The 23,855-nt window shown below is 38.6% G+C and overlaps 2 protein-coding genes across 4 annotated transcripts in view; one reads left to right on the top strand and one right to left on the bottom strand.

The window, feature by feature from the left end:
* Window positions 1-6,291, top strand: part of PRR14L (proline rich 14 like) — an 18,757-nt gene extending 12,466 nt beyond the window's left edge. For 2 of the 3 annotated variants that reach the window (XM_037408722.1, XM_037408604.1), the window contains 5 exons: window positions 1,335-1,403; window positions 2,176-2,344; window positions 2,635-2,741; window positions 3,759-3,830; window positions 4,515-6,291. In XM_037408722.1, coding sequence (XP_037264619.1) covers window positions 1,335-1,403; window positions 2,176-2,344; window positions 2,635-2,741; window positions 3,759-3,830; window positions 4,515-4,791 — 694 coding nt within the window. In that variant the 3' untranslated portion in view covers window positions 4,792-6,291. Of the gene's footprint in view, window positions 1-1,334; window positions 1,404-2,175; window positions 2,345-2,634; window positions 2,742-3,758; window positions 3,831-4,514 lie in introns of those variants that run through there. The other variant, XR_005107611.1, reaches the window with a different exon arrangement.
* LOC119157687 (melanotransferrin-like) lies at window positions 5,629-23,855 on the bottom strand. The gene is made up of 17 exons (XM_037408857.1): window positions 23,727-23,855; window positions 21,091-21,251; window positions 19,858-19,957; window positions 18,611-18,793; window positions 17,977-18,139; window positions 17,808-17,872; window positions 16,979-17,136; window positions 15,748-15,934; window positions 15,430-15,578; window positions 15,120-15,210; window positions 14,727-14,795; window positions 14,268-14,450; window positions 13,836-13,992; window positions 13,022-13,104; window positions 11,618-11,802; window positions 11,043-11,229; window positions 5,629-10,232 (listed from the first exon to the last, which is right to left on the bottom strand). The coding sequence occupies exons 1-17, from the start codon at window positions 23,776-23,778 to the stop codon at window positions 10,183-10,185; spliced, it is 2,223 nt and encodes a 740-aa protein (XP_037264754.1). The 5' UTR covers window positions 23,779-23,855; the 3' UTR covers window positions 5,629-10,182.

The following is a 23,855-nucleotide window of genomic DNA, read 5'->3' as shown; positions in this document are numbered from 1 at the left end:
TATGAAATAAATGTTTTGTATATAAATATAAGAATACAAGAAGTATGTGGTGCAGTATAAAAGCATTTTCAGCTCCCAGTATGACAAAAATCTTTGCCTGTTTTAAGATAGTTAAATATCAGAAAAATTAAAAAGTAGCTCCAAGTTCTCTGCAGGCCATTTTCTTCTGGAAGAGATTTGTCCACTTTAAATTATTTCTTTCATAGTTAGTGTTTTTAATAAACAGGATACAAGGAACTGGAGCAGTTCTCCTGCCTAAAAATCATGTTATGTCGCTTCCACTGCCAGTAATAAAGTATTCTTTAAGTTAAATCCTTTTTTAATTAATACTCATTTGGATTCAAAATTTATAAAGTGGCTTTTTTCCCTCCCTGTAATTTTATTGTTATTGTTGCATAAAACAGCAAACTCTGCCTCTAGCATGGAGGACTCTGATGCACTATTTATACAGATCCCAGTAGTGTTGGGATAGTGAGTGGAATACTGAGAGAAAGAAAATGTTACAGTGTTGATACTAAATGACAATCACAATAAGTGGGTCTTTCTGACCTCCTGACTTACCTGTGCTGCCAGCCTGGTTCGTTTTCATTTATTTTGTAGCATTCCAGTCTGGCTGTTAACTTCTTTGCTTCAGAACAGTTAGTTTGGGAGAACAGCAAGTACAAGATCTGCTGTCCAATGTAATAAAAGCTGTGCCAACTGATTTTTGTTTTTTTGCACTGCTATTAATAGCGTGGGCACAATAATAAAGCTTCATATTAAAAGGACTTAGAGCTGCTGTGCTGACTTATGCCATAGAATTCTGGTAATTACCACCATTATGGAAATGTCTTTGGTGGTTCCAATCAATTAAGAATATTAATTTAAGATTGTTGGAGTTTGAGACAACAGGGAGTTAATCTTCTGGAAATCCTTCCTAGTTACTGTTGCCACAATGCACTTTTTTATTTAGTAGGCTAATCCTTCAAGGTTTTTGGTTACTTTAATTTTAAAAACTGGTGGGTTTGAATGAGGAATATAGACTTTCATAGAAATAATTACAACTTTCAGACTAATACTGTCTCCCTCTTTGTGTACTTTTATCTCCTTTTCTCATCACTAACATTTTTAAGTGAAAGTAGGCCTATTTCCCTAACAAGCCATCAGTGGAATAAATGGCAGATGTGGCTTGCTTTTGTATCGTTTTAGTCTTTCATTCTCATTCCTGATATTGGCATTGTTTTGCTTACAGTCCAGTTTATACTAATAATTTTTCCCTCGTCTTTTTATAGTGTAGACCTAATTTCTGTCTTGTTTTGTTTTGTCGTGTTTTTTTCATTCTTCTTTTGAACCAGTTATGCCATGTTACCGCACTTACCTATACAGAGTATGGAAGCACTACAGACTGCAGGTCATGAGATATGGTGAGTCTCTTGGACTTTTATATATATTCTGAGTTGTGGGATCATGAGCTTTCTCAGAAAAACATTGCTTATGTCATTTTGGCTTTCAGCTTTTGGCAGTTCACTCCAAGAATAGCTTTCTGATTAAAAAGTTAGTGAAGTAAACTGATTGGATCATGTAATGGAGAAGTGTGGAGGGGCATTAATGCAAACACCTTGTAGATCATTGCACAGAACATTTCTGTTACTTTCAACCATGTTGTGCCACCTCTTCTGAAACGAATATATGAAATTAGAAGTTTGTTTCCTTACTTGGATGTATATTCTTTCTGTCTGAGCGACTGGACATTAGGTGCTGAAACTTCCTTCTATTCTTTTTCGGTGTCAGGATGGCAGATATAAAAGCTATTTTTTAAATTTATCTGTAAACAAAAAGTACAATTAATAGTTGTGTCAAAGAAATTCTTTGGCAGAAAAGAGGATTAATCACTTTTTATCAGCAGTTACTAAACAGAGCTGTAAACTGTTTATATGAAAAGGAAAAGAGTGGTTTAAAATTAAATGTTCAAATCACTGCCAGTGTTTCATTTGTTTCAGTATCAGTGTGGGCTGCAGCAGTTTTTGGCTGTATGTATGTATCAGAGGAAGAGTTCACTCACTTGAACAATTTCTGTGAATTGCATTGCTTTTTGTGCCCATGTTGCAATTTAGGAACCTCACCTGAGAGCACGGAGTGCTGTTGCAGCATAAATTGGGTATTAATCTACATATATTCCCTTCTTTTCTGTTACAGTCTGGAAGCTTCATTCCCTCTTCCGTTACCAAAGTCCTGCTCACTTCCAGAATCATTGCCGTCTCCCCCCAGGCTTTCAGCATCTGAGCTCCAGGTTCATGCCCTTGATAAAGCTGATGCTTCTATTCTTGCCTGTCTTAGATCCCAAGATGACACAGAACTGAAAAAAGTGAGTTCATTTTAGTTTTTAGATATTTGACACTCTTAGTTCCCCAGAACTTGAAGTTGCTGCTGCTGAATATTATCTAGTAACTGTTAAAGACGAGGAGAGAAAACAGGCTGCGTGTCCTAGTCTGTGCTACTGCTTGCTTTTATTCAAGCAGAAAGAAGGTGGCAAAACAAAGGGAATGTTTTTTCTATAAATAATGTATACTCAACATGAAAGGGAATTCTGTTGACTGGTGTGGTCATTGTTTTCTCAGTTATAACTTTTTATCTTTTGCTTTTTTCTTTCTTCAGACTGAGCCAGAAAAGAGACCAAAGAAAGTCTCACAGATCCGAATCAGGAAAACTGTTCCTAAGCCGGACCCTAACCTTACTCCAATGGGACTACCCAAACCAAAAAGGTGAGCAGTATCTTTTAAATGGACTCCTTCTACTTCCTGTTGCTTACACTTCCTGCATAATAATGGAATCAGTTCAGTAAATGCTTCCCTTACCACTGCTATTTTGTACACTCCCAGTTGAGTGATGTCTGATGTTTGCTTCCTGTATAAGAAAAGATTGATACAGCTGTATCAAAAGACTGAAGAAAGAAAGTAGTCTTTGAAAATAACTTTTTTCAAGTGAGAAAGGATAAATAAAGAACTATGGGATATGAACTACTGACTAGGTTTTAGGCAAAATGTGAAAAACTAAGTTGCAATGGAATTATTTTCTAAAGAAGAAAGAAGTTCATATCAATAAACATATGTTGAAAATAAGTCATTCTACAATGCGCAGTGAGATGAAGTGATCTGTTAGGAAGTTTTGTTGATGCAAATTATGTTGGAGTTCTTCACAGTCCCTTCATTCTTTGTGGTATATGATCTTAGGGAAACATTAGTTCAGCGTAACTGGGGTAATCACAGTGCCAGATCCTGATAAAGCTTTTCCAGTCAGTCATCTAGTAATTTCTTCACTTCTGTCTTAAACAGAAGTTCCAGCTTTGACAAAGGAATGCATTTCTTCAGAGATCAGCTTGCTAATTACGTGTCAATAAGTAACTTTTAGAATCAGTCTCCAGAGGTGAAATTTTAATCAGCTAAATTGTAAGTCTTTTCATACCTTCCACAAAAAAGTGCCTTGTGAAGAGATTTCCCTCCTTCTTTTGAGCATCATTATTTCAAAACATCATAGAACACTAGAAGGAATATTGACCTCTGCAGAAATGCCAAGTCTTGACCCAGACCTTTTAAAAACACTGTATGAAATTAGGTACTTAAGGACCTCATTTTTCATTCCTCCCTATTCCGAATTAGTTAAAGCATAATAAGTTAGCATTTAGGCATAGAACACAAACCATACTTCTTTCTTGTAAATCTGTGAAGAGAGGTGGTTTTGTAATACTTGTTTCTTGATTGATTTCTTCATTACTTTTTCAGGCTTAAGAAGAAAGACTTCAGTTTAGAAGAAATTTACACAAACAAGAACTATAAGTCCCCTCCTCCATCCAGGTTGGTTCTGCTTCCTAATGAGAAAACTAAGATAAATTTAAGTTACTTAATCTCCTCTCTCTCACTCTCTGCTTAAAGGTGTCTGTAAGCTAAGAGGGAGATAAATGGTGGTGGTTTTTTTTAAATTAGTTTAAGAAGGTTAATTAAAAAATAATGTCTTTTACTTTTGGGTGGAAAGCAGTGAAATAAAATGTGAACTAAGAATTTGCAGGTGTTTTAAGTATGGATTCGTATTTTTTTTTCACCTACTCATTCATTCCAGCTTCCATGCAAGTACAGTACTTTTTCAAAATTCAAAGGCAACAAAATAGTCTTTAAAACACTGAGAATAACTGCCTGTCATCAAGTATAGCATGATTATCAAGACTGCTACGTTTTTCAATGTTTAAATCTATTCTATAAAATCAAGACTATAATTGTGCTTTTGAACTGAAATACAGATATAATGAGATTTAACCTAAATGTCTATGCACCAATATCAAATTATGTAGCTATCAGTAATGTGCAGTTGTAGGAGGTGCAAGCTGTGGATAGGGATACATTACAAGAGGTGTGAAGGGACTATAAAACTGTAAGACTTAAAAGTCTTTTTACTTGGGTTACAAAATCCACCAGTCTGCCTGTCCTTGTAAGTTGGTTAACTCCTTCTTGAGTATTCAGGCGTCTGTCCTTTGCTTTTACCAGGAGCTTGGAAACAATCTTTGAAGAGCCCAAGGAGAGAAATGGACACTTGATCTCTGTCAGCCAGCAGAAGAGAAAGCGGATTCTGGAGTTTCAGGACTTTACTCTTCCCCGGAAAAGGAAGACACGAGGCAAAATCAAAGCAGTGGGTAGTTTCACCCGAGCAAAAAAAGCTGCACTGCAGAGTGTGGAATTAGATACTCTTTTGAGTCAGAAGCTAATGGACCTTGAAGCCTTTTTTGCAAAGGAGGCTGAGCAGGAGCAGGCCTCTAGCATCTGAGGGAGCCGTTTAGCTGAAAATGGTCCAATCAGCTCCTTCGGTATTTTATTCCTGTTGGGAGAAATCTACTGACTTCTTCATACATTACTCTACCAGTCTGTCCTAACATCCAGTCATCAGTGGCTGTGGCCCTCTTTAAGGTGCTATTTTTTGTTGTTGGTGGTTTTTTTTAATGCTGTTGGAGGGATTATTTAGGTTCCTGTTTGAGTGTGACACAGCCACATACAATGTACCATTCTTTCCCCAGCCTCTGGAAATTACTGCTAATGTTTAATTATGTTTAAACATCTTTTTGGGGTAGAGTAGGAGTGTAAAGGAGGAAGTAGTGCACCTTCAGTGATGCTAGAACTCTGTACTCCAGATTGTTTGCACATTTGAGTCTGCTGTTGTTACTGTAGTGGCTGTTTTGAATAACCTGACAGAAGAGATATGGTGTTTGATAAAGATGAACTCTAGCAAACACATTCTTGATACACCACTAACTTTTTAATAATTAAAAGTAGCTATCTAGGTTTACTTTCAATTGTTTCTTCCTTCTGTTAACTTAGAAGGTTCCCTCTGAGTTTCTGTGCCCTTCCTGGCTTTGGGCAGCAGAAGCCCTACATTAACTAGACATTAAATAACTTGCACTTTGTATATGTTTCTTTATTTGCTGCATGAGGACACCTTTTAACATGATTGAGCTCAAAAAAAAGGTAATATTTTAAGAAAAAGTTATGCTCAGTACTAATTTTTCCCAAATAATAGTTTTTACCTACTTGTCTGATGCCAACCTCTTCTCCAGAGGAGAAGCCCAGGAGGATTTTAAGCTGCAGGATATGCAGGTAGAGGTCTTTGTTTAATTGAGCTGAGCTGTTGCATGCAGGAAACACCAGCAAAATCTTAAGACTCATTTTTAAGTTATTTGAATTCCATTAAAAAAATCAACTTGATTTTAACACCGACAAAAATACCCTTAAGATGGAAAAAAATTATTTTCTTACCATTTTAGATTTAAAATTCATGTAGCTTAGAATCAAATACACTCTGTACAGCACTGTTGTACATAATAGCTAGTGTTGTACAAAAAGCCTCATAGCATGTGGAATTATCTTTTTTTTCATTATGTAATGTAATTATCTGATGCAGCACTGGGCAATTTCTTAGCTATACCTTTTGAGGGAAGAGAGCTCCCTTTTGGGTTGTTAAATTTACTTGAAGCATAATTAAAAATGAATGCTAGCTGCAGTTCAGGTAATTTCTGTCCTTTAGTGCCTATAGAAGTTATTCAGGCAAAGCTGTCATTGCTGGGATGCTCAAATTTAATTAGTCTGTTATTTCTTTCACTTGTCACTTGAAACTTGCACTTTCTTACCTACCCATATAATAGAGTTTCTATTTACCTTCAAAATGAGCAAATATCTAGTGGGTGGGTATTTTTAATAAACTTCCAATAAATGCAGGACTGAAAATACCTTCATTATTTTCTGTTGCTCTGCCACTTCTGTTACTGACCAAACAGAAAACTAAAAATAACAAGCAATCTATTGAATTCCAGAGCTTTGAAAGTAGAGGAATGGGAGAGGATTATTACATACACTGTGTGTGCCTGAATCTTGAAAGAAATGTAATCTGGGCTTGTTTTGCTCCCAGATTATTTGCTGGGATTCCTAGAAGTTTACATTCCTGTTTTGGAGGCTAGTTATCTTTAATCAGGAAGACTGAAGAAAAGGGAGGAGTGCACACTTAAAATAGTCGTGTTTGGGTTTTGACAGTAAAATAACAAGGCAGACAAACTTTGAACATATTGACATAATATTTCAGCAGCAAGGTCTGGTTAACCTATTTGAGCTGCTATAGAACATTTTAATTGATACTCTTTATTTTTATAAAAAGAAATCCCTAAAAAGCAAAGGTTGTCTGCCTTTTAAAAAATGATTGAAACTTTCCCTATACTGGTTTATTAGCCCAATTATTGACTGGTTGGAAGCTGTAGCAAAAGTGAGATATATATATATTTTTATGGTTTTATGCTATAGAATGGGATTGTTACACAGCATTGATTCACCTTCTATTAACACAGGAGGCTTCTAGTGCTGTGACACAATTGAGCTGTAACCTTACAGGGGCTTTTAAGGAAACAAGGGTATGGGTGGGAAGGGATGAAACTGGAGTCCAGGCAACAATGTGCTTTGAAACATGGAATGTGTTGGGTTTTCCTTTAGGTTGTGGGGTTCTTTTGGGTTTGGGTGGGTGGGGGCTTTTTTTTGTCTGCTTCCCTGCTCTGTCTTGTTTCCGATTGCTTTGAAATAACATTTCTTAGCTTTCTTTTTAACAGCTACAGCAGAGAGAGCAGAGCAAAGAAAACACCCAATTCTCTCTTGTTTACAATTAATTGGAGGAGTTAAAAAATTATGTTGCAGTTGCCTAGCTTGTCCCAGACCTTAGTTTGGGGAAACACAAATATACAGCGTTATTCTGTTTTGGGTTAGTATTTGTAATGATGATAGAGACATAAGCTCATTGAGACAAAGCATCACTTCCCCTGCTTCAGCATATAGATGTCTGTCACGCTTGTGCAATTTTGCTTTTTTCCTTTCCCACCTCTGTTCCTGTTTACAGCACTTGTGGAACAGCCTTGTTCCTTGTGGCTACTGCTCGTACACTGGGAGTGATGACTGTGCAAAAGTATTTGCCATTCTGAGCTGCTTCTATCTCAGATACTTGAAATAAGAAAGTATAGAGGATAGATCTTTGGGGATCTTGCATACATCCCCAGCTGAAGGATATGTACAGTTGCCTTTTCATAAAGTGAGCCCACTCCAGTGAGGGTTTTTGAAGTCATTGAATATACTGCTCACAGAAATATGACTAGAGCAGCTTGAGAAGAGTTGCAAAGCTTTTGTCATGTACTGTCTCTTAGAAATAAATTTTGCAGAGCCAGGCAGCGCTTTGCTAAATTTGTTGATTATGGGAGGCAGGAAGATCACTTCCAAAAACAAATTTTTTTTTTCATCATGCTACAACTGGAGCAGCTAAGGTTACTTAGTGTATATTACAGCATTTGCCTGGCTGGTCTTGTGGCTGCATACATTTGAGTTTTGATGCTTGCTGGGTATGACTTTCTGCAGGCAGTTCTCATTTAATGTATTTAATTTGTGGTGGGCCTTCAGTATGTTATGTTCCAGGTGCTCTTCTAGAATATGGATGGTAACTGTGGATTAAAAGTCTATATGATCCTATCAAGCTAACAAATAGCTCAATGAGAATTTGTATGCTTGTGCCATTAGCCTCCATCATGCTTTTGGCATTTTGTTTCTATTCAATATTGTGTGAATCTAAAATTTTACTGTTTCTTTTGTGTGTGTTTTTAATTTATGGAAATAAATTTTTCTGAGAACCTTTCAGTTTTTTAAGGCCTTCTTTAGGCTTGCATCAGTAAATATGCATGATATATCACTCTTGCATTCCTGGGTGGAAGAGGTGGAATCTCCAAAGAGATTAATGCCATTAAGTAACTGACTGGGCGGGTGGTGATTCAGGGAGCAGCAATTCTAGAGTTCATTCATCTGTAGCCATGCTTTAGCAGGAAAGTAATAGACCAGGGGGATTTCAAGTGTGATCCTAGCTGCTGCTATTCACAGCAGTGAGACAGACAGCATCCATCTCTTAAGGCAGTAGAGCAGTAGGAGCCAGACAGCACAGGCAGTTCCTGCTAGGTTCAGAACTGAAGGAGCAGGCCAGTGGTTCAGGTACTACAGCCTGCAAGTCATCACAGGCTGATGCTTTTGAATCAAAGCTGAAGCACAGGAACATCAAAAAGGCCTGTTAAGCACCTGTAATGTCTATGCAAGAAAAAAACTCCCCTGCCCCTCCAACCCATAAGATCTTGTGTATAACCCAGATTTTCAATCTATTACTATTCAGCTGCATGCTGCTTTTGGCAAAACAAAGCTAGCAGATGCATTTCTTCGCTCTGTTCTAGTAACTCCCATCTCTGAAGTGCAGTGTTAACGTGGGTCCTGCAGGTGGCATGTAAGTTCCAGTAAAGAAAGGAAGGGAGCACCTCGGAGACCTAAACAAGCATCCTGCTCTTCTGCTTTAGGCCTACAACTTGCTGGCTACAGCACAGTATATAAGGATTTTCCTCTTGCCATACTGCACTTGCTTCATTCACTGTTTAGCTCTCCCCTTCTCTGAAAGGCAGATGAGTTTGGACTTGCATTCTGTGTTCTTTATTTGGTTAGTCAGTCAATGTGAAGCAAAGAGACAAATGAGATATAGAACAGTCTCAGCTAAGATTCACTGAATCTAAAACCCTTGCTACTGGTCAGAATGCAAATTTTTTCCAATTTTTCTTTTTTAATTAAAAATCTTAACCTTAAATCTTAAGCCTGGTTCAGGGTGTATGGGAGCAGAAGATTATTAACTCTTTCAAACTGAAATGGGCCCTGCCTGTGAAGAGCCATTCACTCTAAATCTTTGCCACTAACAGGCAAAGCAAATACATGATACATTCTGTTCAAAAGGCTTCATAACATGTTCAGTCAGTTTCTGCTTGTAAAACTAATGCTGTTTAATTGATAAATCATATTTTGATACTTCATAGAATCATAGATTTGAAGTATCATAGATTCAAAGCGTCAGTGTACTATTAAGTAATGGTTGGAGTCTTTGGTGAGAATGAACATCCATTACTTCATCCTGAGGCTGCAAGCATCCATTTCTGTTGGCTATTAGACGCCTTAATATGTTCATTAGTGAGAGAAAAATGTTTTTATTTACTGGTATAAATCCTTCATTAAAAAGGCAAATACTTCTTCCCAGTTAAAAGCAGAAAATACTACTGATTCTGATGGCAATTACATATACAATTTATAGCATATATATGTATTCAGCAAGGACTCTCTAGTTGCAACCAAAATTACGGATATAGGAGGACAATGCTACAACTACCAAAATGTCAGTTGATTGGTTTTTTGCATGGAAACAGTTTATAGGACAAGCAAGGTAAATTGCTGCCAACTAACCTGTGCCACTCATGACAGTCTGTATTTTAGTCCATGGTATTGGCCCTGCTATTTCCACAAAACTGCTAATTTCTCCGTAGTAGGTGAACAGAATTGCTGATCCTAGTTCTGTCCTGTGGGTTATGCAGGCTGGCCTGTGCTTTTCATGTGATGTGATGCTCCAAACAAGAAAGGGCTGACATATGGGTAGTATTACATTATCATAAACATGAAGTCTGCTTTTAAAAAAAAAACAAACAACCAAAAAAAAAAAAAGAGTATCCAGCATAGATTTCTAGAGATGACTGTTTCCTTGCTAAATTGCTTTGGGTAGGTTCGATTTGCTATTTCCTTTTTTTCAGTATTGATGGTGATGTGCCTTGCAAAGCCTCTGTCTTAGCCATCAGTTCAATGAGGATGCACAGATGTCCTGTTTGCAGAAGTCCAAGATGCCTACAAACCATCAAGAAAGTATACACTTAAAGATGCTAGCAGCTTTAAAAATAACAAATTCTTCAGATACTATTCACTAGAAACAGCAGAATAGAGGTCAAATTCCCCTTTTGAATTTCAGTTCTCTAACAACTTAGACTCAGAAGTCTAATTTACTGTGTAATCTTAATTTACTTCAATACAGATTTTCAGATCCCAAAACAGCTTGATGCTGGCTCATGGACAATTTCAGTTTTAGTGATAGCCAAATGCATACTTCATACATCTTTCAGTGGAAAATAATGAAAAAGCCATCCCTTAAATTTATAAAGGTTTTGATCTTGAGTTCTCTACTGTGCTCTTTTTAAGAAGGAAATTACCTTGAGTTCTCTACTGTGCTCTTTTTAAGAAGGAAATTACTTAATGCATTTTGAGGTTAATTCAGGAATTAGATATAAAATTTCTTATCTTCTTCTCACGTTTGGCATATTGAAATGAACGTTATATTCCCTTTTCCCAGAACTGATCTTTGGAACTGAAGGGGAAAATTTCAGAGTGGGAGCAAAACAGTCTTGTTTCAATAACCTCATATTTGCTCTAAAATGTATTAGTTATTCTGTTCCTGTGGAGCTCCAGTTTCAGTGCTTTTGGATCGGAGTTGTAAGAGGCTCTAAAGGAGCTCCAAACACAGTACTCCTTGGAAAATTGTTAGTGACAGGATTATGTAGAACATACTTCTCCATTCAGTCTAAACAAAACGGCAATAGCTATGCACAGAAGGCTGCCTGCTTTGCATTTTTCTGTATCTCACAATCAAGAACTTGACTTTACCTGCAGGTGTACAATTAAACACTGATTCTGCCAGCTGAAAGAAGGACACTCCAAGAATTTCCTGATAGCTCATGTGACTTGCATGGACAAGGTACTGAGTGGTATCTTTGAAAAGCAGATCACTTTCACCATACTTCCATGACTGAAAGAGATTGAATTCAGAATCCAGTTTGCTTCCCAGAGATTCCTAAACAGAAAGGAAATAAGTTCCACAGTTGGATCACAATTGGCAAGGCTAGGCTGGTGACCCTCAGTTTTACAGCAAGATCTAGCAGAAAAAATGTTCCACTTTCACCTAGCACTGTCTTTCTTTGTACAAAAAGATGCAGTATTGCAGCAGCAGATTTCTCAGCAAAAGTCTGACCACTGCAGAATGGCAACTGCTGCCAAAATGCCCTTTTAGAGAATCCAAATAAATATTTTCTCAACCTCCTATGCACATTCTTAATTCTTTTATATTGGACCTGAAGGCACTTTATGTATTTAGCATATAAAGCTTTGATCTTGAAAGGGTTTTCAGCAGCCATATATAACAAGTGATAACATTATAACTTTTTCCTTGTAATATATCTTACCTGGGATTTCATTAGAAAGTCATAGATTTTAGTGACAGTAACTGGTCGAGTCATGACTGTGCTGGGGGGAATGGGGCCAAGGTTACAGCCTGCCCATTCTGTGACCGCAGCACGTGTTCCATCCGGACACAAGAGTTCAAAGTCAATGGGGGTATAACCTTTTGCCCAACCAGAGCTGTCCAGATCTGAAAAGATTAAATGAAAGTAAATCCTTTTAAAAAATTAAAGTTGAAGGCAAGGTGACTCTCATGCAAAACATTAAAAAATTGAGAGGAAGAAGTTTAGCTAATATGTTCAAAACAAATGCAGCACGCTATGTTGTCATTTATTAGGAACACATAAGGAGCAGGGTAGTGTTTTCACGGAGGAAACAGGTCAGTGAACTTAAGCTGAACCTATCAACTAAAAATTAGAATAATATCAAGGCATATGAACAGCTTATCATGCCTTATCTTCATCTGTAATCAGATTGCTTTCTGAAAAGAAAGTAATTCAGCCTGCATGTCCCTTGCTTCTTCAGACAAACTGCTCATCGCTGCATGAATTCCTGTGGTTTTCCAGGTTCTTATACCTCCACCTGATTTTACGGAGATTCCTCTCTTAGAAAAGTCTCTCCTGTTTATGAAATTGCCTAAAATAGAATTTCAGTGTGCTTTATCAGGCTGAACAAAATGGGGATTCCCTCTCTCTTCAACTCCATGCAAAGGTAGCATTATTTTGGTTGTTGGAGCAGTAGACATAATGAAGGGATTTAAGCTACTGTAACTAAAACAATTTTCAACAAAATCCAATTGCTAGATGGTTGCTAAGATCAGTATTTCCCAGAGAAAATTAAATATTTCATAGTGTACTAACAATGTTTTAGGAACTGTGAAAGGCAAAACAACTTGCAGGTTTTTTATCTATTAAGGTATTTGGACTGTTCATTCCGTAAGTGCCTGTGAAACAACATGAAGAATTTGCCATGTCATGATGAAGGCATAGAACATCTGCCAGCACAAACAGCCCACAGCATTGCTCTTATCTGCTATCTGAATTCCTGAAACTTTGATTTAAAAAAAAACAGGTACATGCACTATGGCTGCCTATGGAAGAAGGTCTGGTGGGAAAAGTCACTTGCTTTTTAAAGCTTTGAGCTTTCAAAAAATAAGTGCAGTCTCCAAGGATGGTTATGCTCCCAATGATTCTTCCTCTTTCCTCTCTAAAATGGAACAGTATCTGAATTTGAGCTTTATTGGAGCACCTACTTGAAGGAAGGTTCTTGCAATTTTCCAGCCACAAACACACCTTCACGGACCTAGATTAAACCTGCAAAAGCTGATCCTCATGAGTGATGGTCCCTGTGTGGGAAGTAACTGACACTAATGAACATTCTCAAAGGAAAAGAGAGTATCTGCATCTCACTCTGTATGTTCTGGAGTAGATTAGAATGTTCCAGGAAAGCTACATCTCCGAAGCTTCTTCCACTGGGATTGCCAACTAGGCACCTGGTGCAGGGAAAAAAAAACCCAAGATATCAGAGACAGCTGCTATATAATGACTGACATTTGGATAGTCCTGAAGCTAAACCAGGAGCAGCTGGAAGTATCCCTCTCATCTGTACTTACACGGTTGTTATATGGAACAAGTTAGTGGTGTTAGTATAGATCTCAGTGGAGAGCATTCACATATTTCATAGGACAATCCTTTACATCCCTTAAAGCAGCTCCCAAGCCAAAGTGTGGCACAATGTCTATGCAGCCTCAACTGTGCCTAGCCATGAAAGAGAATGTAATTCAACTAAATGCATTATATATATTTTATAAGAGTGCTTTAATCTTTCATATTCTTCTCTGCCTCTGTCTTCAACTATTTTTTTTTAATATCTTCGGTCTATTTAATTACCTCCTGTACCTTACACTGCTCCTTACCACATCACTTCTGCTCTCTGACCTTCTAACTGTCTTTCATCCCTTCTTTTAATGAGTCTGTACCAATGCTCCAAGCCCTGCATGTTTGGAAGCATTGTCTTGCCCTGGAAATGGTTTCATGACTGTTTTAAATCAACAATCAGTTGAATGTTCCCATAGCAACCGCAACCAAAACAAAATACATGCTAGCAGAAGTTTATACAGCCAGTTGCTTAACAAGACCAAAACCCCAAACCTCCAAAGAAAACAATCAGCAAAATAAGCAAATTCTAGCTATTGCTCTGCATTTCTGACTGACAAAAGCTTACCTGAGTGCTCCCATATTGCCATAGTAATGTTCGTTGTGACCTGCAGCACATCTGCTAGATATTCGAGCCCCTTCCACCTCACTGTCTCCAATGCACACCTTGCACAAGTTTCCATCTGCTCCTGGCATGCAGCCCTTCCAAAAGTAGTTCTGATAAGCTGAATAAAGAAAATTGAGGTGAGATTAAGGCAAGGTATTCCAAAGCCTCTTCACACAAAAGACAGGAATAGAATTCCATCCTAATAGCTAGCAAGGAGAGGGCTAAACAGTGTGAAGAATAGTCAGATAGGAGGAAGAGCTGCTTCAACACCCTCTGAGACTGCAATCATCATTTCCTGATCAAGTCCTCATGGTGCCATCTCCATTTTACTCCCAAATTTGGGGTTTCACATTTCCATGGTCTAGCCAACAGGTAACGTAGAGCAGCCCTTACCAGAGCCAATGTCACAGATCTCAGTATCATTCTTCAGAGCTCCCACTGTGTATCTGGAAAGAATCAACCACCCTCCAGGACTATACAGGTGACTGTGGCAGGATCTCTTTCCCTTAAGGTTATGGATGTTGATCTGTTTGGTGTTTTTCTTAGCTAGGGCAACAGCATAAACAGGTGGCAATGCTGTAAAACAACAACAATAACCAGTTATACCAAGGCAATTAAGTATTCCAGACAGGTATAACCCCCCTCTTCTCTCCCTCATCCTGTCAGGACATCTTCAGTTACAGTACAGGATCTGCATTCTTTGCTTAGCCACAAAGCTCTTGTCCTAGCTGCCTACTGAACATGCACAGGAAATTATTTCCCAAAACAACATGCAAATACATTCCTACATAAATCCTAGAGGCAGCCTCAGGAAAATCTAAACTTTTCGCCTTCTCAAAGTTGTTCTGTTACCTTTGTGCTTAAGATGAATTAGTTTCCCTGATTTCTCTGTGCTCTCAGCAGCTGGGACACAATCTCCCCCTGGAGAGGAGAAACAACCATTAAGGATCTTGTCACTGCTGTCATTCCTATTACATGGCAGCACCCCATTAAAAACCTTGCAGTCCTCTTGAGCTATGTCAGCATCTCTGTCCCCTTTACATATATATATATGTAAAAGAAATATAACAAATAGCTAGACCAAATGCTAAATCCAGTTAGTGGAAGAGCTAGGAAGAGTATTTGGACATATATATTAATTTCTGCTTCCATCACAAAACATCACAAACTGGGGAAATTTAACTATATTTTTAATGGTAGTTTTTTTATTCCCTCTCTTCTTTCTAAGGTCACATGAGCACTCACCGTAACATTCTACAGCTACAGGCACCAATCCACACCTCCCTGCAATGTAGACATGTGTTGCATCCAGGGTGACTGCATCAGCCTCACTACTCTGCCAATAGCATCAGAGAAAATAACAAAACCAGGATTGGCATGAATTGCGTAATCAAGCAGTTGTACTTCCCTATTGGCTGGAAATTCCCCTAAATTCCCTCTCATTCCCACCAGTTCCTTTAGTGTACAAGCTGTTTGTCCTCTTGTTCAGCTCAGACAAGGACATACACACCCTGTGCAGTCTTATCATATACTCTGACCACAGGGAGTCCCCTACCTTGATCATTTCAATGCATTTGGTCATGGAAGTTGCTTGGACACAGACTAATGGATCAGATTTGATGCTCAGTGCCCACTCCTCACATTTGCGTAGCTCAGCATCACTGATGCAGCACCAGCGCACAACACTGTTATCCAAAGAGCTCCCTGAATGAGAAGGAAGGAACACAGTGAGACCATATCACCTATGCACCAATCTGTTCTCTGTTAAGGGGACATTTAAGTCTATGCGCTTGTGCCTGGCTGGGAGGAATAACATGGAAAGACAACTTTTTCTTCCCTTTCCTTAGCTACAGCCCTTTGGAAGGCTTCTCACCTTCATGGCCTAGTCCCTTAAGGAGAGCTACATAATCCAGACCAAGGACATAGGCAATCTCTAGCTGGTCCTCGAGAAGTTGCAGGTGCTGAGTGGCATCTCGGAACAGCAGGTTCTTTCCCCCAAAGGGTCCTGAGGTGAAGAGTTCAAATCTGGCTCTTTCCTTTCCTTTTCGCCCAAAGAGGCGCTAGGACAAGAACAAGACTTTTAATTGCAACAAATCTTCTCATCTTTCCAGTAACAAGCAGCCTTATCCTTCCCTCCCTTCATATCAATGGTTTGTAACACAGTACTCAGGGTTCCATCACACTGGGACAAAGCCCACAGATACTGCAGCAAGTGGATGACCCCAGTCCTACAAGCATTATATGATTCACTTTTCTGAAGAGTTTTTTTCCACCTTAGTTATTCCAATTTATTGGGCTGTGCTCAATGTCTGCTACCTTGGAAAGACAACAGAGGGAGTATTGCTGAGTGAGAAACATCTATGATAAAGATCATTGCAGTAAAGGAGTGCACGATATCTTGTGCTTTATGATGAGGAAGTACCATATGCAAAGCAGCTCTGTTCAGCCTGATGATACTGGAAGAGAAGAAATCACTGAAAAGCATACTGGGAACACTGCTGCACGGCCATTGCTAGGTATGGGGGAACACAGCTAAAATATGTGTTATTAAGTGCACTGAAAAAGGCATATGAAGATCTCTCAATAAAGAGGTTTTGTACAATTCCTATCTACCACAGTCTGTGTGACTGCACAACCCAGCCCACTAGGCTGAATTAGTCAGTGTCTACTGGACTATTTTAAGGCCTGGATGACTTCATAAATTCTTCAAATTTGCATTTACATATGCATTTCAGGTTCAGCTTCAGATTCCTGGATGTCAAGGTAACGGATACTATTTATATATTGAGAAAAAGAGAGGAACAAAGGTGAACACTGCCTGAACCTATGTGTCTCCCTCAGCTACATAACGGTCGACATAAGTTCCAGGGCAGGATGAACATACATCGTTAGCTATTTTCCAGTTTGGGTGTTACAGCATCTTTCCCTTCTTTACTTATTTATTCCCAGCCTTCTACAGAAGAACACTTCAGAGAAAAGTAAAACCTTCTTCCAGAAGCCAATGCAAGATACTTCCCCCGAACAACCAAATTTTAGTACTTTGTTCACACTAACTATAAATTTCTCCTGTGTCTGGAGATATACAGCTTATAAGATCCACTCACTTGGATCATGCTAAGAAATTTGTTGGTAATCTTCTGGAAGTTGTGGCGGGTGACGATTCCACGGCCAGGTCCCTTGCCCAAGTTACAGGTGCTGTATTCAGTCAGCTCAGCTGTAGTCCCATCGGGACATAAGAGTTCATATTCCTGTTGTTCTGAGTCTGAAACAATAGGATACTCGTGAATCTATGAAGTGAGACATGACCTAGCAGCAGGCACTGCAGTAGAAGGTAAAACGTTTTTCAGAGGAGGTTGTGCAAAGAGCATGCAAGCAGCGCAGTGTACCAAGCACACGTGGAAAATTTGATACGCTTTTCATGTAACAGAGGGACCTCAGCCTGAGGTGCTCCAAAATGCTCTTTAAGCTGTACCCTGTAAATATGTTTGTTTAAAAATACTTACCTGGAAAAGCTAGTGCTAACCACCTTCAAAAGTGTTGCTACAGAGCTTGACTGAGTTTAAAAATACCAAACAGGTATACAGGAACTGCACATTCTAGCAGCTCAATACACTGAATTCTAAAAGGATTATCATAACTCAGGCAATGCAAATGCTGACATCTGATTCAGAGACTTTAGGCTAAAGAAATCACCTGTATAAAAACATCTGTCTACTCCTATTCTAAGAATCTCCTGTGAGCAATTACTGCTCACTTATTCTTTCCTCTTCTTTTCCCTTCTGACTTGTGTGGAGAGCCAAGAAATACCACTGAACTGCTTAGAGAGACTGACTTTTCCCTGGAAACAACACAAATATAGGTATATCCTCCAAACTTCTGTGCAGTAAAGAGCACAGCCAGAGTTTAAAAGGAATCTGAGTTCTTAAGAATTACCTGTGGCACTTGTAATTGTTAGATGATCTAAAAAGGCAACATCTGCCACTCCATTCTTCAAGCATCTGTAGAAAGACAAATGCCATCCCATTAACATCACCTGGCTTTTCTTCCCACACAAGTTCTTTTTCCATGAATATAAGTTAAGTACCAGTGTCACAGAGCTCACCTGAAGGCACCCTCAGAGTCATAGAAGGGTTCGTTACTGCTGGTCTCACAGAAGTGGTTCTTATCTCTGACATAGGACTTTTGTCCTTGGCAGAGAGCACACAGTCGAGGAGCAGCAACACCAACTCCAGGGATGCAACTTGCATTGAAATACTCACTGATTACTTCAGATGTAAGGGGGAAAAAAACCACCAAAAAGAAAGAAAAATAGTCAAATGGGAAAAAATGGAAGAAGGAAAAGGGGCCAAGCATATTGTGGACATAGCTAGGACTATGGTGCTTTAAAACGAATCAGCAAATGCAGCTTCATTGTCTAAACTTCAAATTCAAAACATTTGCTGGAAACAGAGTGATCAAATTTTGCTTGTTTAAAACCATCTTTGTGTTGGTTAGATATTGCAAAGATTTGTTCCCTGTTGCATAAAGAAGACGAAGATTTCCTGTTTCGGTAACAGTTCTGCTGCTTTGAGATTGCTAGAAAAGTTCTGAAGAGAGCTAAGAGCCAGTATCAAAAACACTCCAAGAGGATATCTCATCCACAAAATCCCTTCAATTTCCACATAGCTCAGTTCATTCTACATCTGCTAGCATTTCACTCACTTTTGCTGAGGGCAGAGGCGATTCCCTTCACCCACCTTGGCTCAGAGGCTGTGCTTCATCCCAGGAAAGATCATTTCTTGCAAGGAGAAAGCCAAGTGGAATATTCCAGCCTGATGTCCATCTGGCTCCATTGTGGCAGCTGCGTGCACCTCGTAGCCTTTGGATATCCAGAGTTCCTCGTTTGGCAATCGCCACAGCAAACACACAATTTCCTGTGACTGGACAAAATATGTTTCAGAAATAACTAAATCCCAATTCTGCAGCTTCCATCTGTGCACAGGAGTTCAACTATTTCTGTGAACATGGCAAAGGAAAAAAATCACTTCAGCATATGAAACACAGGTACTCATGCCAGGAACTTTATCATATACTGGCTACATGGCACCTTGTCAAACTGAGCGATGCAAGTGATGTGCAAAGCAGAACATAATAACCTGGTGGAAAAGGTTTACAGATCATCCAACTCCATCATCCAATGCAACTGCTTCTCAAGAAATCTGAACATTTGTATCACGCTGTTTAGGTATTGCAATGGGAAGAACTCCTATGTCTTATCCTCAGAACATACCTACCACCTGAAACATATCCGTTCCGCTATGATTTCATGGTTCTTCAGCCAAAAGAAAATTTACTTCTCATACCATCCCCATACGTCTCTTCCTACATCCATCTGCTATTTTGGCTTCCTTTTCAGATTCATGTCCCACAAGTATTTTCTACTGTATGCTTGATTGTGGCTCAGACTTATTTATTCTTGCCCTGTAAGTCATTCATTGCACAGGCTGTTCAGGTCTGCCACGAATTAAGAGGAATCTTAGCGTAACAAGATTTCCCACCGTATATTCTTGTCTCTTTAGGGTGAGAAGGAGAAAATTAATTCATGAGAAAAGCTAATCTCTTAAGGGACCTCTAGTGAATGTTCAGTTAGACTAGCAGAGAGTATGGTATAAGAGTTGACACAGAGGGAATAAAACCCTTCTTACTCCCTACAAGATGTAGAACTCCAGTACACCAGTGCTATGGGCAGGGGTAGATACAGTCAGTTTGTCATAGTGACAGTACCACAGGCAGAAAGGCTACTAGATACAAAGCACCACTACTACTTTATTCATCATCACTAAGTATTTTGGAAACAGTTGTTAGTCACCTCCATACTCTTCTAAAGTCAATGAAAATGTATATACTTTTTTTCAAGAATTCTTAAAATTCTTGTGCCTTTCACTGCACAGAAATTTATTAGCCAAACGGAAGTACAGCTTATTCTTTTGCTTCATGAACCTACCTTGGTCATAGACCTCCTTTGCCACCACTGTCAGACCATACAGCTTTACAGCAGAGTAAACATCTCCAGCATCCAAGGAGGCAGCATCTGCTTTATTCGCCTTGAAAACAACAGCAAAACCCTCAAAACAAGTTTACAGGGAAACAAACAGAGCAGCTTCAAGAGTAGTTTCTGCCTGAGAAGTAGTAACCAGTGATTTTTACAAGAATTTGCTTTGGTTTTAATTGAATCCCTGCTACAAAGCATGGTGAAAGGTTAGCAGTGAAGGCTGAGTTACCTTCAAAAAATACCAGTTCTTTTCCAGTAACATCGTTTTCCCCCTCTTCTTTGGGCTTTCTATTCCAAAAAACACAATTCTGATGCCAACTTAAAAAAAAAGGCAACCCCTGTTTCCTCCTACTGCTCCCACAAGACCCCAAATCCTTTTCCGAGTTCTGCTGGCTATAATATTGCCAGGAAGTGGAACTGAAGTCTATTAATAAGCATTGCAGGACTGAATGAAAACATGAAATAAATTATTCCCTGAACCAACAAGAATGGTTTTCTTAGGTTTGTTTTCCAGGTCAGATTTGGACTCCATGGAAGGAAGCTGGGACTGAATGAAAATGAAAACTGAAATTCTCTATCCCAATCAAGTTTTAGGCATGTGAATGAAATTATTCTATAGGAAATGCTTATCTTCCTTTGTCATTAATGATTTTTTTCAAAGCATATTTAGCATTATGAAAATTTCATTTCAGAAACGGTCAAATACAAGAGCTTATACTTACAAAAAGTCTGATGTCTAATTTTATTCAAATTAAAGATTTTTATATGAGAAAAGGCTTTGCTCTTTACATCAGAAAAGACTGACTAGGGGCTAAAAGTAGCAGGGAAGAAAGGGAAGAGAAAATATTCGTTATTGTCAGAGTAGGACCAAAACCCACAGATCAGAAGCAAGGGGAATGCTCTGAGCAAGTTTGAATTTAGTAGTTTGGTTTTGTCCATGTATTTCCAAGAAGCTTTTTATTTATTTCCTATAGACTGCAAGAACATCAGCTGGAGTAAAATAGTACAGCTAGTAGAATGCTCATGGGGTTTAATTCTTGCTTTCCAAGCTACCATGTACTTTGTCATATATGCAATATCATAATTTCAGCACCATTTTATTCTCCCATGGATTCTGTTTACCAGTTACTTCTTCAAAAGAGGATTTGGACTCAGAATCAGTTCAAAAAATCTCTGTGAACTCACCCTGATTTTATCAATGCAGTCATATGTATTGTGGGCTCTGATGCAAGAAATCCTAGCAAACGAATTGACAGCAAGGGGCAGCACAGCCATAAGTGCTTTGGACAGTTCAGCACACTTTCTCTGTTCTAGGTCAGAAAGGGTGCACCATCGGAATTTCTTCCCTGTAGAATCAAAAAAGAAGTCAAGATTTGTAGAATTTAGGGAAAAACCCCCAACCCTCAGTTTCAGATCTTTTGGAAGAAGGAGGTTATTTTATTTTATTTAACTTCACAAGTAAGTTGATTTTGCCCACTCACACTCACATATCCACATATTTGCAGGCACCCAAGAGATGTCCCCAAGCAGTCTGACCAGGGTGACTTTTGCCTAACATGGAGGACAATGAATGTTTGCTGTTGGAGCTTTAGCATGTCTCTTTGCTTCCTCTTTACTGACAGCAACCAATGAGTTTTTAGGTAGGTTTTCAAGAATCAACAATCATTATGCCATGAACTTTTGCCTCAGAATCTTCCTTGCTTTATACTTCATGCATTTTAGGCAAGGTTGCCATCCAGAATGAGGAAACAAAGGCAAGGACATCTTTATGGTTATGATCTGTTTTCCTGTTGGGATAGCAAGAAGAGGAATGACACTTACAATGCAGGGTAACCTTGTTGCCCTCTTCCTGTTATCAGACTGAAGTTCTTCTCCTAACAAGTCAACTTTGATGTGACCTTATCAGAGCCCAGACCTTCTAATCTTGATGTAAACAATGCATTCCCCACATCTTATCAGTTTTATTGCTCTCAGTTTTGTCATTGGTTATCAATACGGGCCATTCTTTTAACCTTCGCCCTGCTGTTTCCTCTGGTGCTTTCACACACACATAGTCCCACACATAATTTATCCGTAGCAATCTTAATATTTCTGTTACGAAGTCCAAGAGATTCAGATCTAAGCCTTCAAAACAACAAGAAATATGGAGGAAGGATGTTGACAGGGGGTCAAGTTGCTTTAGCTTTGTTGAATTTAGTTTTTAGAGAGTAGATTGTTGTAGTTTAAGCAGACAACTGGTGTTCCAAGTCCCAGGTGTCTCACAGCACTGAGCTACATACTTCGGTAGAACAGCATTTCCCACTGAGTGCTATGCTTTGGTAGAACAGTATTTCCTTCCCCAGACAAAGACTACCCAATTTTAAGTAATAAGACCCACATCAGAGCTCCAGGGTCAGAAAACCTTAGATCAGAGGAGAAATATGAATTTTTGAAGTTGGAAGAACTTCACAATTGAATGCTACTTTATAACAGACTAAACCAAACCCCTTAATCCAGTAGGTGAGGATCTGGAACTATTTGAAATTACGATGGAAATTCTGTGACTTGAACCTTCCTCTGTTTTAAAACAATGTACTATCTAAATGTTTCTTCAGCAATGACAAGTAATATGCTGGATTTCCCTCAAGATAGAGAAGTGTTTCTTCCATGACAACACCCACTATGAAAGTCAGAAACTAGGGACTATTGGGTTATTGACAATGAAGAATCATGTATTACATTGAACAGAGTATTGAATAAACATTAACAACAAAATCCTCAAAACCTTACTTTTTCCGAACAGGAAGTTAGTAAGAATTATCTTCATTGCTGCATGCCAAACAAAGAGGTTAAGTAACTTGCACAGGAACACTGTGCAGAACTGCAGCGCAACTGAACTATTCAGTTGTCAGATCTTTCCAGCTGAAAACTAAGTAACCAATTAAAAACCAAAACAAAACAGTGCCAGCAGATAGGAAGATGCAATTAGAAGTGGAGGAGAAGGTGAAACCTCCTTTTCCAGGGGGAGTCAAGGGTTTGGTTGGTTTAAATTGACTATAAAGCTGCATCTTAAGGGAGTCCAGACATACCAACAAGATTTCCTCTTTTGTTTTAGTCTCCAATTATTCCATCCTGGATGTACTATGACTTATTTTGTATTCTTTCTACTCTGAAATATATCATCATATGCATCTTAAGAAGACACTATGTATTTAAGGAGAAATATAATTATTATATATAAAAATAGCATGCAGTTATATAACTTGACAGAATCTTATACCATGCAATGAAAACCAGGACTGAATGCATAGAAAACACTACAACATCTCTAACACTGTCATTTCCAGATGTTTAAGCACTTGGCTTGCTCACGATCTATTAATATCAAGCAAAAATATTGCCTGGAATAAATAATATTTACAATTAAAACATTAAAGTTTTTATTTCTTTGAATATAGCATCAGACATTAGTACTGTATTTGTTTTTATGTTAATTCAACACAATTCCAAAAAGAACCCATTGTGGTTTCAAAGGAGAGCAGCTTGAAATAAAACTGAATCATTTTGACAGTGTTCATGAGTATGAAGATCTCAACTATTCAAAGGAAACAGACTGTCACTGAATTACTAAGAAACTAGTGTATCGAGCTGCTTCAAAACTAACAGGGTCACCATCTGCCAGTGATAAAAAAAGGAAAAATACAGGCAAATGGAAATCACAGACACAGTTCTAGCTGCAACTTCTTTGCAGAGAAGAAAAAACCAAAGCATGCGTTACAGTTTGTATCCTGGTAACCCACCCAGAGATCACCTTTCTCTTTCCCTTTCTGCATCAGCCTTACCTGAAGACAGCAAAGTGAAGATAATTAGGACAATTAAAATCACTGTCTTCATGATTACAGCAGTTCAGCAAGGATCTTCTCTCTACTCTGACGCTCTGCCTTCTCATACCAGAAATTCCACAGTGATGA

The sequence above is a fragment of the Falco rusticolus genome, chromosome 1 (assembly GCF_015220075.1).
Source record: "Falco rusticolus isolate bFalRus1 chromosome 1, bFalRus1.pri, whole genome shotgun sequence".
Lineage (NCBI taxonomy): Eukaryota > Metazoa > Chordata > Aves > Falconiformes > Falconidae > Falco > Falco rusticolus.
The sequence above is the reverse complement of the archived record's forward strand: the minus strand, read 5'-3'. Positions and strand labels throughout refer to the sequence as shown.

Bases quoted from the DNA above. Each gene is read 5' to 3' on its own strand.
- LOC119157687 (XM_037408857.1), bottom strand. From the start codon at position 23,778: ATGAAGACAGTGATTTTAATTGTCCTAATTATCTTCACTTTGCTGTCT. The intron at 17,873-17,976 runs GTGAGCTCTGTG...GTCTTTCTACAG, and splicing joins GACTCTGAGGGTGCCTTCAG to ATGCTTGAAGAATGGAGTGG. The intron at 15,579-15,747 runs GTGAGAAGCCTT...CTTCTCATTCAG, and splicing joins TAAGGGACTAGGCCATGAAG to GGAGCTCTTTGGATAACAGT.